This window comes from Bos mutus, chromosome 2, assembly GCF_027580195.1.
Source record: "Bos mutus isolate GX-2022 chromosome 2, NWIPB_WYAK_1.1, whole genome shotgun sequence".
NCBI classification, from domain to species: domain Eukaryota; kingdom Metazoa; phylum Chordata; class Mammalia; order Artiodactyla; family Bovidae; genus Bos; species Bos mutus.
In genome coordinates, this window is record NC_091618.1 from 131,150,650 (window position 1) to 131,167,715 (window position 17,066).

General features: G+C 45.7%; 1 protein-coding gene across 1 annotated transcript in view; it reads left to right on the forward strand.

Annotated features, from left to right (window-relative positions):
• The window catches only part of MYO7B (myosin VIIB), a 102,782-nt gene that overhangs the window by 11,829 nt on the left and 73,887 nt on the right, over positions 1 to 17,066 (forward strand). Inside the window, 4 exon segments of the mRNA XM_070359826.1 lie at positions 5,760 to 5,801; positions 11,024 to 11,137; positions 12,216 to 12,368; positions 14,001 to 14,185. Coding sequence (XP_070215927.1) covers positions 5,784 to 5,801; positions 11,024 to 11,137; positions 12,216 to 12,368; positions 14,001 to 14,185 — 470 coding nt within the window. The 5' untranslated portion in view covers positions 5,760 to 5,783.

Consider the following 17,066-nt stretch of genomic DNA (forward strand, 5'->3'; position numbering starts at 1 on the left):
GAATTTTTCTTGAGACTTTGACTTGTATTATTTATGTTTCTTAATCTCAAAATATTGGGGGATTTTCCAGCTATTTTGATTTATAGTTTATTTTCTTTGTGGTCTAAGAGCAGACATTGTATGGGTTTTATTTTAAAATTTTGCTCAGGAGTGTTTATGACCCAGAAGGTGTTCTATCTTGGTGAATGGTCCATGTGAACTTGAGAAGAAGGTATATTCTGTTTTCATTAGATGAAGTATTCTATAAATGTCAATTAGATCCAGTTGACTAACAATCGTATTCATTTCAACTATGTCCTTGCTGATTTTATGCCTGCCAAATACATTAATAACTGATAAAAGCATGTTGAAGTCTCCAACTATGATATTGGATTTACCTTTTTCTCCTTGTAGGTTTACCAGTTTTTGCCACATGTATTATGATTCCCTGTTATTAGGCACATACATGTTAAGTAATGTTATATCTTCTTTGGGAGTTGGCCACTTTATTATTAGGTTATTCCTGTTTATATTCCTCATAATTGTCCTTGCCCTGAAGTCCACACTGTCTTAATTAAGTATAGCTACTCCAACTTTCTTTTGATTAGTTTTAACATGGTATATTTTTCTCTATTTATCTTCAGTCTATCTGGGTCTTTATATTTATAGTGAGTTTCTTGTAGACAACATATGGTTGGAAGCCTCACGCTTTTAAAAGATGAAATCTTTGGATCTTAGCGATCATTCAGATATGAGGATTAAAGGATGACTCAAATGTTTTCTTCAACAATTGATAGTTTCGTTCACTGAGATGAAAAATGAAGAGGAAGGAGCAGATAGAAGACAGAGGAGATGTGTATTCATGTTGAGTGTGCTGTGCCCATGGCCTATCTGCTGGAGATGTCCAGGGGTTCGAGTCTTGGTGGATCTAAAGTTCAGGACAGAGATGAGAGTTAGAGACGTTGAATACAGTCAAGAGCTTTGATCCTGTCAGTGGCCCTGGGAAAGGATGGGCATGCACAAGGGGAGTGGGCAGACTGAGAGAGAACAGAATAAGGACCACTAGGTTGATAGAATTCTTTGATTTCAATGACAGAGTCCAGGTGGCTTCACTCAAGCAACAAACTGCAAAGACAACATTTTGTCTTTGTCTCATTCCCTCTTGGCCTGCCAACTTTATTCTCTCCTATCAGCTATTTTTGGGACACTAGAACCATAGCCCCTGGCAGTTCTGGAATCATATTTCAAAACTTTGTGACTAGAGAGGAACATCAATCCCCAGTTCCAATTCAGAACATTCCAGGGAAAGCCTGTGATTGGCCCTTCCTTGCATCACACCCCGTCTCTCAGAAACATTTTGGGCAAAGGGAGGAGAATTTCCCTGAAAGAAAATAGAGGAAAGCATATCAGGCAGACTGAAAGCATCAGCATCTCCTTCAGACATCAAGAGATCAAAGTGAGGGGAAAGAGCCCTGGGAGGAGATTGAGGGCAACCCCAGAATACAAGGAAAGACAGGGAAGTGCAGTCCTGCAGAAGTCACAGGGGCGAGCTCAGGGGACAGGGCATGGCTGAGAGAGTCCTGGCACCAACGTGGGCAGTGGTGTCCCTGGAGGGATCAGTGCAGTGTTGGTGGGTATGCACATGCAACCCAAGGCTTGGGAAGGTGTGAAGGGCAAGAGGGTGGAGACAGGGCAACTGTTTCAGGCAGTTCAGCTGTGGAGTGGAAACAAGAGGAAGGCAATATCTGGAGGGGGTCAGGAGGCCAAGAAAATTCATTTTAAGATAATCAAAACTTCAGCTTGAAAATGTTACTGACAAGGGGGTATTGGAGTTATTTTCTGGTGGAATTATCATGTCACTAAAGCAGGCTTTTTGATACATTAAAAAATTTTAAAGCAAAACAGAAGTTTAGATTTTAATCATATTTATAGGATTCCCAAGTTTTGCTTTACAGAATTGCTTGTTTGCTTCAGCTGTCTCCTTCCCATCTCTACTCTTGGAGGAGAGGGGAACAGGTCTGGAGTCCAAACACTTGTAATTTTGTATTCTGGTATCTATTCTCTGAGTACAAAATATTCCCTTCCTTGGTTAAGATTCCCGAGTTTTTTTCTTTTATAATAAAAACAAACTCTACCTTAGTCCCTAAAAAAAAAAGATAGACAAAATTTGCATTTTTATGTAAGAAGGAGGTCAGAAGAGAAATAACGAATGAAGATGTGAGAGAGAGGGGTGATTGTATTAGTTGTCTACTGCTGCATAACAAATTACTCCAAAATTTTGCAGCTTAAAATGACAAATATTTATTTTCCCACCAATTTCTGAAATCCAAGAGTGGCTTAGATGGGTGGTTCTGAGCCAGCATGTAAGCCAGCATATTTGCAGCATGTAAGATCTTTTTTTTTTTGAGTTGCCACATGTGGGATCTAGCTCCCTGACCGGGGACAAACCCAGGCCCACTGCACTGACAGCTCAGAGCCTTAGCTGTCGGGCCTCCAGGGCAGCCCCTCATGAGATTTGTATTCATTTTCTAGGGTCGCCATAACAAAATGCCACCGACTAGGCAGCTCAAGCAACAGACATTTCTGTCCTCACAATTTTGGAACTAGAAGTCCCAGACCAAAGATGCTGGCAGGGTTGGTTTTTCCTGATGCCCCTCTCCTTGGTTGCAGACAGTTACCCTCTTCATACTCTGTCCTCATATGATCATCCCTTTGCACACACAGCTCTGGTATCTCTTTTTCTTCTTACAAAGATATCAGTCAGATTGGATTACGCCCCCCCTAACAACTTCAGTTTAATTTCACCACCTCTTTAAAGGCCTTATCTTCAAATACAGTCCCACTGTGAGATGCTGGGGTTAAGACTTCAACTTATGAACTTGAGAGGGGGAGTGGACACAATTCAATACTCAACAAGGTTACAGTCAGGACACTGGCTGGAGCTCTGGTCATCTGAAGCCTTGATCAGGGCTGAAAGATCTGCTTCCAAGATCACTGGCTGTTAACTAGAGACCTCCGTGGGGCTGCTTGAGTGTCCTCATGACATGGCAGCAAGTTTCACCAGGCCGAGCAATCTTAGAGAGAACAAGGAGGAAGCCCCAAGTCTTGGAAGCTATACTCTATCACTCCCATCTTATTCTATTTGTTAAAAGGCAGTCCCTATGTCCACACCCATGGTAGGGAGAACGAATGAATCCATCTTTGGAAGGGGGCGGAGTCAAAGAATATGTGGGCATATTTTCATCACCACAATAATCGATAAAGCAAAAGCCCTGATGGAGGAGGCCAGAGAGGGCAGGGCTGGAAGGGTTAGCGTGGAGCTGTCAGCGGCCCCTCCCCAGGGCATCCCTTACGTGCCCACAGGTATAGGAGAAGGCAGGGATTGAACAGAGCTGGAAGCTGAGGGTGACTTCTTTCTTTTTTCAGTGATGCAGATCAAGTTCTGCAGAGTGATTAGTGGGAGGGAGCCTTGAAATTGGAGGGATTTTTTTTTTTTTCTTTTCAGAAAGAGCTGACTAGAGCCCACTCAAGGATCCCCAAGCATTTCTAGAGTCTTAGGGGAGGTACAGGTCATGAAATTTCCCTGGCCCCTGTTGTCAAGATGGTGTGACCCATTCTTGGAATGCTCAGCTCAGTGCTCGGACTTTGCAAGGTGAGAGCAGGACTCAACGACATTCACAGGACAGGAGTGAAGGTGGACAGAGGGGTCCACAGAGTGTGCAGCTCATTGTACTGCTTGTATTCCATTTATGGGTACTTACAAAACTACTCTGTTCCAAAACAGATTTAAGTTCCGTTTCCAGGCTGGTTGAGATAGAAATGAAGCTAGGATAGTTGACAGACTGGGGAGAAAAGCAAAAGCTGAGGAGTTGTGATGAAATGAGGGAACAGTTGCCATGGGCAGAGGGCCCAGTGCTGGTCTGGGGTGTGGCGAGAGAGTGGCAGTTGGAGGATGTGGCCTCTGCACTGCAAGCATGGAGTCCTAACCAGGAGACTGCCAGGGAACCCCTCAGAGGATGTGGCTTTTGGAGTGGAGAAGTTCTGGGACACGGGAAGACCAGGGGAAGTTGTGGGAAGTGGAGGCAGTGGAGTCTGGGAGTCCAGGACACACGGCCGGCTCAACCCCCAGGGATGGCAGGACTGGTGGGGAACGCCTGTGGGGCAGATCCTGGAGGCTGGAGAGGGAAGATGTCCACGGAGGCCAGTGCCATGGGTGAGGGCACTGAAGAACACAGGTAGGCCTCAAATTCCTAGCTGGGGGGAGAAGTGAGGAGCCTGGGCCAGGCCACAGTGGGGAGTCAGAGGTAGAAAATGCCCCCTGCCTCTTCCCCACCTGCCACCTCACTGGGGTATGTGAGGTTACCCCAAAGATGGACCAGCCTCTCTTTGAAAGAGCTGTAGCCTCTTTCAAGGAATCTCAGTCTGATTATCGCCTTTTACTTTTTAGGTGCTCAGCAAATGCTGGGAGGTATAGATTGCCATAAACATATTAATGCCCATGCACTAAGTAAAAATGGAATGAGAAAATTCTTTATTCAGCAGAACAGAGAGGCAAAGACTCTCTGTCACATTTGCCCGCTGCCTACAACGAGACACTTCTTTCACCTCCCCACAGTCCGCTCAACCCAAACATGCTGACCGCGCATCCTCTGTACTTTGCCCTCTGCCTTTGCTAAAGTTACAGCATCCCTAGAGAATGCCCCTTTCTTTCCACTGTGAATTCTTGCTCATCTGACAAAGCCAACATCAGAGGACACCCTCTCCAAGGGCTTCCTTCTCTGTTTCACTGAACAGATATTTCCTAAGTTCCTCCCAGGGGCAGGTCTGCGTTACAAGCAGGGAGTATGTGACCAGCAAAAAAGCCAGCCTCTGTGTCAGGATGCTCGAAGCAGAGAGGGCGGGGCTGGTGGTGGGCGGGGCTGGTGGTGGGCGGGGCTCCCCCTGAGCTCAGGGCCCCGCCTTCCCTCCCTGACTAGGGGGCAGCTACTCAGGCCTGCCTGATGCTCCCTGGGTACCGGAAGTAGCCAGGCGCTGAGACAGGTTTGAAAGGACGCAGGTCCAGACTGAATTTCCAGCTGTGCTACTGATAATGGGTCACCTTTCCTTTGTTGAGTCCCATGAATGAAATGGGGGTATCAATGTTTTGTGGGTGCATGAGGTTTACATCAAGTATGTTGCATCTCAAGTTCTGCTGGCTGGTTCCCTCAGCACTCCGTGTGGCGTGTGGTAATGCCTGATGTTCACAGATGTCTGACCAGACACAGTCTGCGTTTCTGGGTGGCAGAGATGCTGTTCTGAGGCTGTTCAGAACCACCCCACTCCCTATGTTGAGCCGAGTGCTGAGTGCAAAATAGGCGTTCAGTAAAGATGAGATAGGGCTTCCCTTGTGGCTCAGCTGGTAAAGAATCCGCCTGCAATGCAGGAGACCTAGGTTGGATCCCTGGGTTGGGAAGATCCCCTGGAGAAGGGAAAGGCTACCCGCTGCAGTATTCTGGCCTGGAGAATTCCATGGACTGTATAGTCCATGGGGTTGCAAAGAGTCGGGCATGACTGAGTGACTTTCACTTCACTTCAAAGATGAGATAGGACTGAAGAAACTGAGAGAGTCTCCTCCAACACTTGCCATGGGGCTATGACACACCCATCCATTCTTTCAAGAGTCCTTTCTTGGCCCCATGCCAGGCACTCAGAGCTACACTGATAAGCACTCTGGCCCCTACCTGCCAGGGCTCCAACTCATGGTCACAAAGACTGACATTCTGCTTTCTCTCTGCACACAGGCTGTCGGGAGCTGCTGCCTCAGGATGTCAGGGTTGAGACTGGTAAGAACTGCATCTCTTCCATTAAAGGGTTGTTCATGGGAGTTGCCAAATGCTGACTCAAACCACTCCCAAGGAAAGAAGAAGTAAGGCAATGTGACCTTGGAAGGAAAATACCAGACACAGGGAGTTTGAGGGAAAAGTCAAAGTCACTCAGTCGTGTCTGACTCTTTGCCACCCCAAGGACTATATAGTCCATGGAAGTCTCCAGGCCAGAATACTGGAGTGGGTAGCTGTTTCCTTCTCCAGGGGATCTTCCTAACTCAGGGATTGAACCCAGGTCTCCCACATTACAGGCAGATTCTTTACCAGCTGAACCACCAGATTGTATTACCTAAAGAAAATGAGTTTGGCCAAACTTGGCCTTGGCAGGATGGCCACATGCACAGAGTAATCCCTCACTTGTACTCAGGGCTTAAAATGTCTTGACAAAACACATACTATATTTAAAATAGGTGTTCCACAAGGATGTACTCTATAGCACAGTAAGATAAGATACTAAATATCTTGTAATAACCTATCATGGAAGAGAATGTAAAAAAAGAATTGTTGTTCAGTCACCAAGTTGGTCTGATTCTTTGTGACCCTATGGACTGCGGCATGCCAGGCTTCCCTGCCCCTCACCAACTCCTAGAGTTTGCCCAAGTTCATATTCATTGAATCGGTGATACCATCCAACCATCTCATCTTCTGTCATCCCCTCTCCTCCCGCCTTCAATCTTTCCCAGAATCAGGGTCTTTTCCAATGAGTCAGTTCTTCTCATCAGGTGGCCAAAGTATTGGCGTTTCAGTTTTAGCATCAGTCCTTCCAATGTATATTCAGGACTGATTTCCTTTAGGATGGACTAGTTGGATCTCCTTGCAGTCCAAGGGACTCTCAAGAGTCTTCTCCAGCACCACAGTTTGAAAGCATCAGTTCTTTGGCACTCTATCTTCTTTATGGTCCAGTTCTCACATCCATACATGAATATACATATACATATATACATATATATATATATATATATATAACTACATGAATATATATATAACTACATGAATATATATATAACGGAATCACTTTGCTACACACCTGAAATTAGTACACCATTGTAAATCAAATGTATTTCAGTAAAAATTTTTAAAAATAAAAGAATCTAGAAAAAAGTATCTTGACAACAGTATTTTTTATTTGTTAACTTCTCCACTTACCTAAATAAAGGCAGCCCAGAGCTACTTCTAGGCCTATCTTTTCTCCTGTGGGAAGAAAAGCCTGGTGGGTGGGCGCATGGGACAAGCCACAGTGAGCATTTCAGCCAATGGCTGGAATAGCCAGCCCACCTCGGAAGACTGAGGATCAGGTCTCTCGGAAGTGGATTCTTTGTGTCTTTGAGATTCCTCGTAGTGATTTCTGTCTCAGGCTAGGGCAGGAGTTCTGCATCACGGGCAGAAGTCAGTTGTCAGGTATTTCTTATCACAAAGAGCAGTGAAGACCTAGATCCCTCTGCTTTCTGTGACTCATTCTCTATTTCTTTTCTAAAAATGTTATTTATTTATTTGGCTGCGCTGGGTCTTAGTTGAAGCCCACAAGATCTTTGTTGCATCATGTGGGATCTTTACTTGCGTCATGCAAACTCTTAGTTGCAGTGTTTGAGATCTAGTTCCCTGATCAGAGATGGAACCTGGTCCCCCTGCTTTGGGAGTGTGGAGTCTTAACTACTGGACCACCAGGGAAGTCCCTCGTGCTCTATTTCTTCTTTTTTTTTTAAATCATTTATTTATTTATTACTTATTTTTGGCTGCGCTGGGTCTCCGTGGCTTTGTGCAGGCTTTTTTTCCCCTCTAGTTGTGGTGAGCAGAGGCTATTCTAGTTAGGGAGTTTGGGATTGGCATGTATACTCTGATGTATTTAAAGTGGATAACCAGCAAGGACCTGGTGTATAGTACAGGAAATTCTGCTCAATATTATGTAACAATCTAAATGGGAAAAGAATTTGAAAAAGAATAAATACATGTATAGGTATAACTGAATCACTCTGTGGTACACCTGAAGCTAACACAACATTGTTAATCAGCTATACTCCAATATAAAAGAAAATGTTTTTATAAAAAAAAAGAAAATGTTCCTCTCAGTTGAGACCTGAAGTGTACTCTAAGTGCTAGACTGTAATTATCTTGTTCCCTATCTGCTTTGTTTTCTCTGTACTTATCACAACATAACCACGCCTCACCCTACCCCCACCCAGCTCTCTCCCAGGTATGTCAACATTCTTGTTAAATGATTCATCTGGGAGTTCAGTCAATGTCATCCTCAGGAGGAGCTTTCTCCCAGAGCTGCCGATGCCATATCTAAACTCGAATCTCATACTTCTGAGGCACACGCCTCAGGATCACGGGGTCTCCTTCACAACCACCCTGGACATTTCTTTCACCTCTCCTTTACCTGAGTCCCTTTTCTTGGATCCAAGGTTTTTCTCTTTCTTGGTTTACTCCCTTGGTTTGATCAAGTACGACCTGTAATAGCTTCCTGAGATAGGCTGCATATGAAGTAAACATTTTTAACAACTTGCACGTCTAAAACTATGTTTATTCACATTTGAATATTAGCTGGACTTAGGATTCCATACTAGATATAATTTTCCCTGAAAATTGTGAAAACATGTACTCCTTCTGATTTCCAGCATTGCTATGGAGAAGTTGGAAACCCTTCTAATTCTTGAGCCTTTGTATGAAACTTAATTTTTCTCTCTGAAAGTTTTTGTGATCTCTTCGCTCTCCCAAATATTTTGAAACTTCATCATTGTGTATGTTGGTGTGAATTTACATTCATTCTTGGTACTGTTGACTTAAATTTGTCCCCTAATTATTTTTTCTAAAAGACTTATGAGAAAATATTCATCTAAAAATGTTGATTATCTTTATACAGAAATGACAAATGGGCTGGGTAAAAAAATTATTGGATTCTTTTTTCTATTTTTGTAATTGTGGTAAAAAAATATCACATTCAATTTTCCATCTGAACCATTTTTAAGTATACAGTTCAATATTGTTATATATATTCACAGTGCTGTGTGACAGATGTGAGATCATTTTCATCTTGTGCCCTTGAAACTCTTCACTAATTAAACATGACTCTCCATCTGTTTTCCTCTAGCCCCTGCAACTGCCTTTCTACTCTCTGTTTGTGTGATTTTAACTGCTTTAGACACTTTCTCTGAATGGAATCATACAGTTTTGTCCTTCTGTGACTGGCTTCTCTTGCTTGGTATAATGTCTTTGAGGTCCATCCACATTGTAGCATATGACAGAATTTCCTCCTTTTTTAAGGCTGCATGCAATCTCAAAGTGAAGAGCTGACTCATTGAAAAAGACCCTGATGCTGGGAAAGATTGAGGGCAGGAAGAGAAGGGGATAACAGACAATGAGATGGTTGGGTGGCATCACTGACTCAGTGGACATGGGTTTGGGTAGACTCTGGCAGTTGGTGATGGACAGGGAGGCCTGGCGTGCTGTGGTTCATGGGGTCGCAAAGAGTCGGACACGACTGAACAACTGAACTGAACTGAACTAATATTCCATAGTGTACTATTTGCTGTGCTGTATCATTTCATATAAGGTATTTGGGCATCTATGGATTTGGTATCTGCAGGGGCTTCTGCAATCAATCCCCTGATGATTCTGAACGATGACTGTGTATTTTACATTTTTATTTATTCATCTGCCGATGGACATTTGGGTTGCTTTTACCTCTTGGCTATTATGAATAATGCTGCAGTTAACATAGAAATGCAAATATGTCTTTGAGATCCTGCTTTGATTTCTTTGGAAATTTACCCAGAAGTGGAATTGCTGGATCATAATTTTATTTTTAGTGTACTGAGGCGCCTTCACGCTGTTTTCCCCAGTGGTGTCACAATTTTACATTTCTACCAACACTATACAAGGGCTCCAGTTTCTCTGCATCCTCACAAGCATTTGTTATTTTCTGTTCTTTTTATAACGGCCATTCTGATAGCTGTATTGCTCTTTTCCTGAGGTCTTTGTATGAGTTGTTCAGCCCTCATATGATTTGAATTTGTCCTGAATTATCTCCTTATAAGGGCATTTGTCTTTTTATCTGCCTACCCCTCAAAAAATTAACTCTAGGATCAGTATCTGTCCTAGAGTTGATTTTTCTTTGTCATCATTTCAAAGAAAGGATGGTGTGTCTTCAACCCATAGATCCAAACCTTCATTAATTTCTGGAAAGTTGTCTTGAATTATATCTTTAAGTGATTTTTCTGTTTTTTTCCCCCTGTTTTCCTTCTTTGTGCACTTAAGTTATTTGTATTTTCGCCTGCCTTCCATATCTATGCTCTTCTGCCTCATCCTGATTGTTTGAATTTCTTTGTCACTTTGCTCCCTTTTCTTCTCCTGTCACCCGTGACCTTTACCCTGATTTTAGCAGTGCTTATCTCCCTGTTGTTGCTTCCAGTTTGCTTTCACCTCTGGCCCATGCTTACTTGTTTTCCTCCATTTCTCTTTTGAGCTCTGCGAATTCATGTCTCATCCTTTTCAGCTGTCTCAGTGTCTAATATCTGAGCTCAGTAAATTTCTGGAAATAGTGGTGAGATACTTGGGTATGACTTTGCACTGTTCTGTGGCATTTGGTTTTCCCCTGGTGAGTGTTACTCATGCTCCTTTCCTCCTTTTACATTTCAGTATCTTTATGTGTAGACCTGTGCTTTTTCCTTTGGGATTACTCCTCTTTGAGTAGGGTGAGCTTTCTTGGATCAGAAAGAGGTTCATGTGGGTTAATGCCATGTTGCAGGCCAGGAAGAAACCTAGTGAGATTTTAGTCTTTGCTTTCCCCGCCGTCCATGGGGTCACACAGAGTCGGACACGACTGAAGTGACTTAGCAGCAGCAGCAGACACTGGGTTTGGGTACTATAGGGCTAGTCAAAGGCAGAGACTCTCTTTTTGCACCTCACGGGGGACACTTTCCTGCAAAAACCAGGCCAACAGAGCTTCCCCTGCCATCACCCATCAACATCTTGACAAGAACAAGAAAGGACTGGGGAGGGGTGGGTAGGAGAGAGGGAAGAAGGAAAAACAAGAGGAGGAGAAGGGGAAGCAGGGAGGGCAAGGGAGAGAGAGCACATCCCAGTCACTTGGCATCTCTTGGTTGAAGGGACAGCCCCCAGGGAGGTAAATCTTTAGCAGGAAGTGGAAGGTGGAACATGGATCTGACCTCTCTGCCCTCTAGGGTGACCACGTGTGGCTGAACCCCACCCCTGCCGACAAGACCAGGGTGGCCATTGGGGGCATCATCAAAGAAACCAAGCCTGGCAAAATTTTGGTTGAAGATGATGAGGGCAAGGTGAGTATGGCTATACATTCCTCAGAGGCTCAGCCTTCTCAGCTCCCGTCCAGAACCCTGAGCCCCCTCCCTTCTCTGGTGCTGCTCCCAACACCAGGGATTCTAGAGCCCAAGTCTGGGAACCACGTGGCAGGATAGACCATAGGGGAGTCCTGTCACGGCGGGCATTGTGTGTCTGTCTAGGGAACTGTTTCTATAGGGAAGAAGCAGGGAGCAGGTTGGAAGACGGAAAATTAGGACAATTAGGGGAGCAGGAAAGAGTGAAGTGGGAAAAGGGTGGGGGCAGAGAGGGGGAAGGGCCAGAAACTTGTTTTCAAAGTAATGCAAGGTGAGCAGGAAGGACAGGAGAAGTGAGGGAGAGAAAGGTGCATGAGAAAGATGCCTGGATGGGGGCCCCCAAGCACATGAGGAGGAGAAGGAGACCCATCTCACATGAGCAATGCAGCCCAGATGATAGAGTAGGAAGCTCAGGGTGACCTGTTGGGGAACCAGCTTGGTCACCTGGCAAGCTGGGGAGGAGCAGGGGAGGGGCAGAGGGGAAGGACTTGCAGACTGGGGCCTCCAGCTGGTCACTGAGGTCCTCCCTGGGCAGCCCTCTTTGCTGAGGATCTGCAAAGTGAAGCATGTAGAGACTTGGCCTCCGAGGAGAAAATTCTAGAGTGTGACCTGTGAACCCTATAGTATGTAAGTCAGTCAAATATTAACAATAATGTCTCCTATTTGCAAAATGACATAACATCATTTATATTAAAAACACTTTCTTGCACACTTTTATCCCAGCCATCTGTGAGACCCCAGCTGCAAGCTGCCCCGATCCCAATTGTAGCCATATCTAACTCCCGGCTCTACACTCCTCTGACCCTGGTCTGAACTTCACCCCTAGCCCCAGTACACACTGACCCCTGGCCCTAGACACGTGCTGACTCCAGCCTCAGCTTGACTCGATCCTTTGACCTTCACCGCAGACCAGCCCTGGCCAGGTGCGGGCCACCAGGTCAGCCAGTCCATTGAGGACATGGAGGAGAGTTTGGCCCTGGCAGAGGTCACCTCTCAGGAGAGCCTGTGCCCTTTGTTGCAGGAACACTGGATCCAAGCAGAGGACCTTGGCACTCTCAGCTCCATGCACCCCAATTCAGCTCAGGGCGTGGATGACATGATCCGCCTGGGGGACCTGAATGAGGCAGGCATGGTGCACAACCTCCTGATCCGCTACCAGCAGCACAAGATCTACGTGAGTCTCCCTTGGCCATGTGTGCCCCCACGGCATGCTTGGGCCACACATGCTGCGCTGGCTGGGGAAGCAAACCGTGCCCCAGGCACGCCTGGCTTAGTCCCTGAGCCCCACACCCTTACGGTGTGAGGATGCTCATCAATCCCTGCTCCCCAATCCGAAATAAGCAGGGGCATAAAGGCTTCAAGGTTGCAGAAAGCTGACCTGCATGTGCCAGCACAGTGCACAGGATGCAGTATACAGATTAAGTGCTGCCTCTCTCCTGCATCCGTGGCTGAGGAAGAGGCCTGCTCTGATGGCCGAGGGGATCAGAGGCTGTGGGAGAGTAGTTTTCTGCCTGGTTTCTTTCCGGTTACGTGGCAGAGCCAGGGTCACCAAGCAGAAGAGCCCTGCCCTTCTATGAAGTGATGACCAGGAGGGTCGTGTAGGTAGATGCAGGTGCTTCTCCCAAGGCCTTGTGATGGATGCAAAGCTAGCATCCCTGCTCCAATGCAGACTTACCAGGTGAGGTGGTATTCCAAAACTGACACCAGCCTTGCCGTGAGTGGGTGTGACCCAGGGGTGTCACCACCTGCCTGGGCCTCTCACAGGGAGAGGCGGCTCACTGACCTCTGACCAGCCCTGATCATGGGATGCTCAGAGCAGGGGCCTCTGAATAGAGGGCAGGGTGGGAGAGGAGGAGAGAGGCCTTGGAGGGCAGGGACCAGGCACTCAGAGTTCATACTGGCTGAGTGTGCCTCGGCTCCTGGGACTAATAACAGCAATAAATTAAGTTGAATTGCAGCTTATCCTTTACCGAAGAGCTTACGCTTGCATTCTTTTATCTGGTTGTCATAGTCCTGAGTCCTCTCCTTCCCTAAAATGAAAACGAAGGCACTGTACACGACTATTGAGATGACTGTCCCCATCCCAATCCAGAGGGGCTGGCAGGCCCAGTGGAGGCTCCACGTGGGCAAGTGACCCTGAACTAAGGTCCAGGAGGACTCTGAGGGCTCCGATGGTGGCCCAGCCTCACTGAGGCCCCTGTGGGAGGCAGGTGAAGACTTGCTTCATACATTCAGTCTAGTTTCATTGAGCCTCTTCTAAATCCCAGACAGAGCACTAAACATTAACCACAGTGTTAATGTTAGTGCTAAACATAAACCACCTCATTTAATGTTCCTGTGAAGGCATCCTCACCCAGGAGCTCTTGTTCTTGGTGAGCATCCTTTCCAGGGGAAGGATCTGAGCTGCCAGGAGTGTCATCTCTCAGCCCAGAATCAGTCCCCGCCTCCCTGCCAGAGTCAGCCATGCCTGGTGCCCTTGCAGCTGCTGCTAAGTCGCTTCAGTCGTGTCCGACTCTGTGCGACCCCATAGACGGCAGCCCACCAGGCTCCCCCATCCCTGGGATTCTCCAGGCAAGAACACGGGAGTGGGTTGCCATTTCCTTCTCCAATGCATGAAAGTGAAAAGTGAAAGTGAAGTCGCTCAGTCGTGTCCGACTCTTAGGGACCCCATGGACTGCCGCCCACCAGGCTCCTCTGCCCATGGGATTTTCCAGGCAAGAGTACTGGAGTGGGGTGCCATTGTGACATCCAAAGTCAGCACCGATCCTCAGATTAGGGGCCACTAACCACCTCCTCCCTTCCCCAGACATACACAGGCTCCATCCTGGTGGCGGTGAACCCGTTCCAGGTGCTGCCCCTCTACACCGTGGAGCAGGTCCAGCTGTACTACAGGCACCATGTGGGTGAGCTGCCGCCGCATATCTTTGCCATTGCCAACAGCTGCTACTTCAACATGAAGAAGAACAAGAGGGACCAGTGTTGCATTATCAGGTGAGGTTCTGGGTGGGCCACCCACCATTTCTGAGCATCTCGTAAAGAAGGGAGCGTCTCCTCTCCCAAAACCTCTCCAGACCAGCGTGCGACTTAGAGACCCCCAATCAATGAGCTCCCCCTGCGTCTGGCGCCTGCGGCTCCTCCACCCTGAAAGGTCCCTCCGAGGTGTCCTCCTTCAGAACCTACTCTTCTCCTATCATCAGGGCCTGAATAGCCCCAGCCTTCTGTGAATGTTTCCTGAGACAAGAAAGGAAGAATGGGGATGGGTTGGTTTAGAAATGGGACCCAGGATAGGCACTTGGGGTGCAAGGATCGAACAGGTGAGATCCCTGAAAAACAACCTCAGGAGGACTTCCCTGGTTGTCCAGTGGTTAAGACCCCCTGCTTCTAATGCAGGGGGCTCGGATCCAACTGCTGATTGGGGAACTAGGATCTCATATGCTGCTACCAAAAATAAAAAACAAGAATGGAACAACTTTAGGCAGATCTCAGAGAGGATGGCTCTCAGGCTGCTGGACCCAGAAGGGATGTGTCCCTCTCCAGTCCAGACACTGATCCTGACTCACAGAGAGACTCACTGCCTGGCCTGGCTTCTCTGCCTCCTGCCCTCCCAGCACTCATGGAAGGGAGGCTGAGCTGGAAAGGAAGGGGGAGAGGGAATTTGGCTTCAGGGCCCCTTGCTTGGGGCTCTAGTAAAGTCATCTCTTCATTCATTCATTTATGCATTCAAGATTCTGCTGTGCTCCAATTGTGTGTCCTTCTCTGTCCTAAGATGGCTGGACAGCAGCCAAGGAAAGGGACTAAAATCCCTGCCTCATGGAGCTTACATTCTAGAAGGGGAGACAGGCAATAAATAGACAAATTGTTTTGGCAGATAATAAGAACTTTGAAGAAAAACACTGCAGGGAAAGAGGAAAGAGAGCGATGGGGTCACTGCCCTAGGTGGAAGGGCAGATTGGGTTGGCCTCTCTGAGGAGGGGCCATTGGAGCAGAGATTAGAATGAGGTCCTACAGTGTAGGTTATCCTGTTTCATGTTCTCAGCAACTCTCTCAAGTAGGTACTCCTATTCCCGGTTTACTGTTGGGGAGACCTCCCACCAGAGAGGTGGATATTCTTTCCTAGTGACACACAGCTGTCAAGCAGGAGCAGCAAACCCAGAGCTCTGGAACAGAAGATGGAGAGGTGGCCTGGCCAGGAAGCGTCACCCCCCAGACAGCAGTGCCTGCAGAAGAGCCCAGGGCACCTGGGACGTGGGCGAGGCCCTGAGTCTTCCACCCTCAGAGCCACCTCCCCACGCAGGGGCATCATGTGAAGTGTCACTGCTTATGTCACACACACCTTCAGAGAAGACGAACATTTGGATCAAAACTTTTTAAAAACTTAATACTTTCAGATGAAACCTTGTTTGTCCGGAATTTGCTTCAGTGTAGTACAAGAGGGATGTCCCTGGCAGTCCTGGGGTTTAGAATTTGTGCTCTCAGTGCAGGGGCTGCAGGTGTAATTTCTGCTCGAGGAACTAGCATCCTGCACAATGTGGGGGGAAAATCTGTACAGAATGGGATCAAAATTGGTCAGGAGTTGCAGCTGGGAATGGGACGCTAGGAGTTCATTAAGAAGACTGTAAGGTGCAGGAGCCCCTTGGGGGGGCATTTCACAATCTGCATTGTGAAAATGCAGATTTGGCTGAGTAGAGCAAGGGAGCCTTGAAGTTTGCATTTCCAACTAGGCAGCAGGCGGTGCTGGCATATAGGCCATACTTTTATTAGCAGCATACTGCAGCATTCTGCCTTCATTTGTAATGTTTGACGATTTCTATAATTTAAAAAAGTTCATAAAAGCAACATTTCTCCCTTTATAGTAATAATAGTGTTAATTACTGCAACCCTGAGTGTATGCTATGTGCCAGACATAAGTATAGTTTTCAATTTAAACACTCTAAGAAATTTTTATCTTTATACTGATTAATTATTTTATTGTTAAGGTTTAAAGCATGTAGTTTTATTTTGGTTTCCTCTTTAATTCATTATATTTTAGAAGAGTGCCTGTATCTAAATATAAAAATACTTCCACCTTTTAACTCAATTTCTAATTTAATCATAGTATGATTAATATGCTCTATATGTTATTGACTCTGAAATACATTGACTTCTTTTACAGCCCTATTACTTGGTCAAATGTGTGACTATTTTATGTGAGTTTCAAGACATTTATATGTTCTCTGTTAGTTCAAGAGTCTATAAATAATTATTAGTTTAAGTTTATTAGTGCTTTTTATATGCTTTAGATTTCTGATAAAAAATGTTTTAAAACCTCCTTTTAGTTTCCAAAGTTGGCTTTGTGTATTCGGAGGCTGTGTTATTAGGTGCATACAAATTTGTGATATTGATATTCTGGGAATGGTTTCTTTTATTATGTAATGCCCTATTTTTTCTATGAATGCTTTTTTTCCTTGTTATATTTTGTAGTAGTATTTTGGCTATTTTTGGATTATTTGTTTTTTCCCCAAACTCTGTGTGAGCACAGTGTGTGTTTTGGCTATTTTTTCTGATTACTATTTTATGGCATATATTAATGCTTTTTTTCTTCCAGTTTTGTTGAGATATAATTGACATACAGTTAATTATAAGTTAAGTTTTAGCATACAGTTAATTATAAGTTAAGTTTAAGGTGTATAGCATAATTAATTGACATACATCATGGAATGATTATCACAAGAAGTTTAGTGAGCATCCATCATCTCTTATAGATACAAAATTGAAGAAACAGAAAAAAATGTTTTTCCTTGTGATAAAAATTCAGGATTTACTCTCTTAACAACTTTCATATGTGACGTACAGCAGTGCTAACTACATTTATCATGTTGTGCTTTGCATGAGT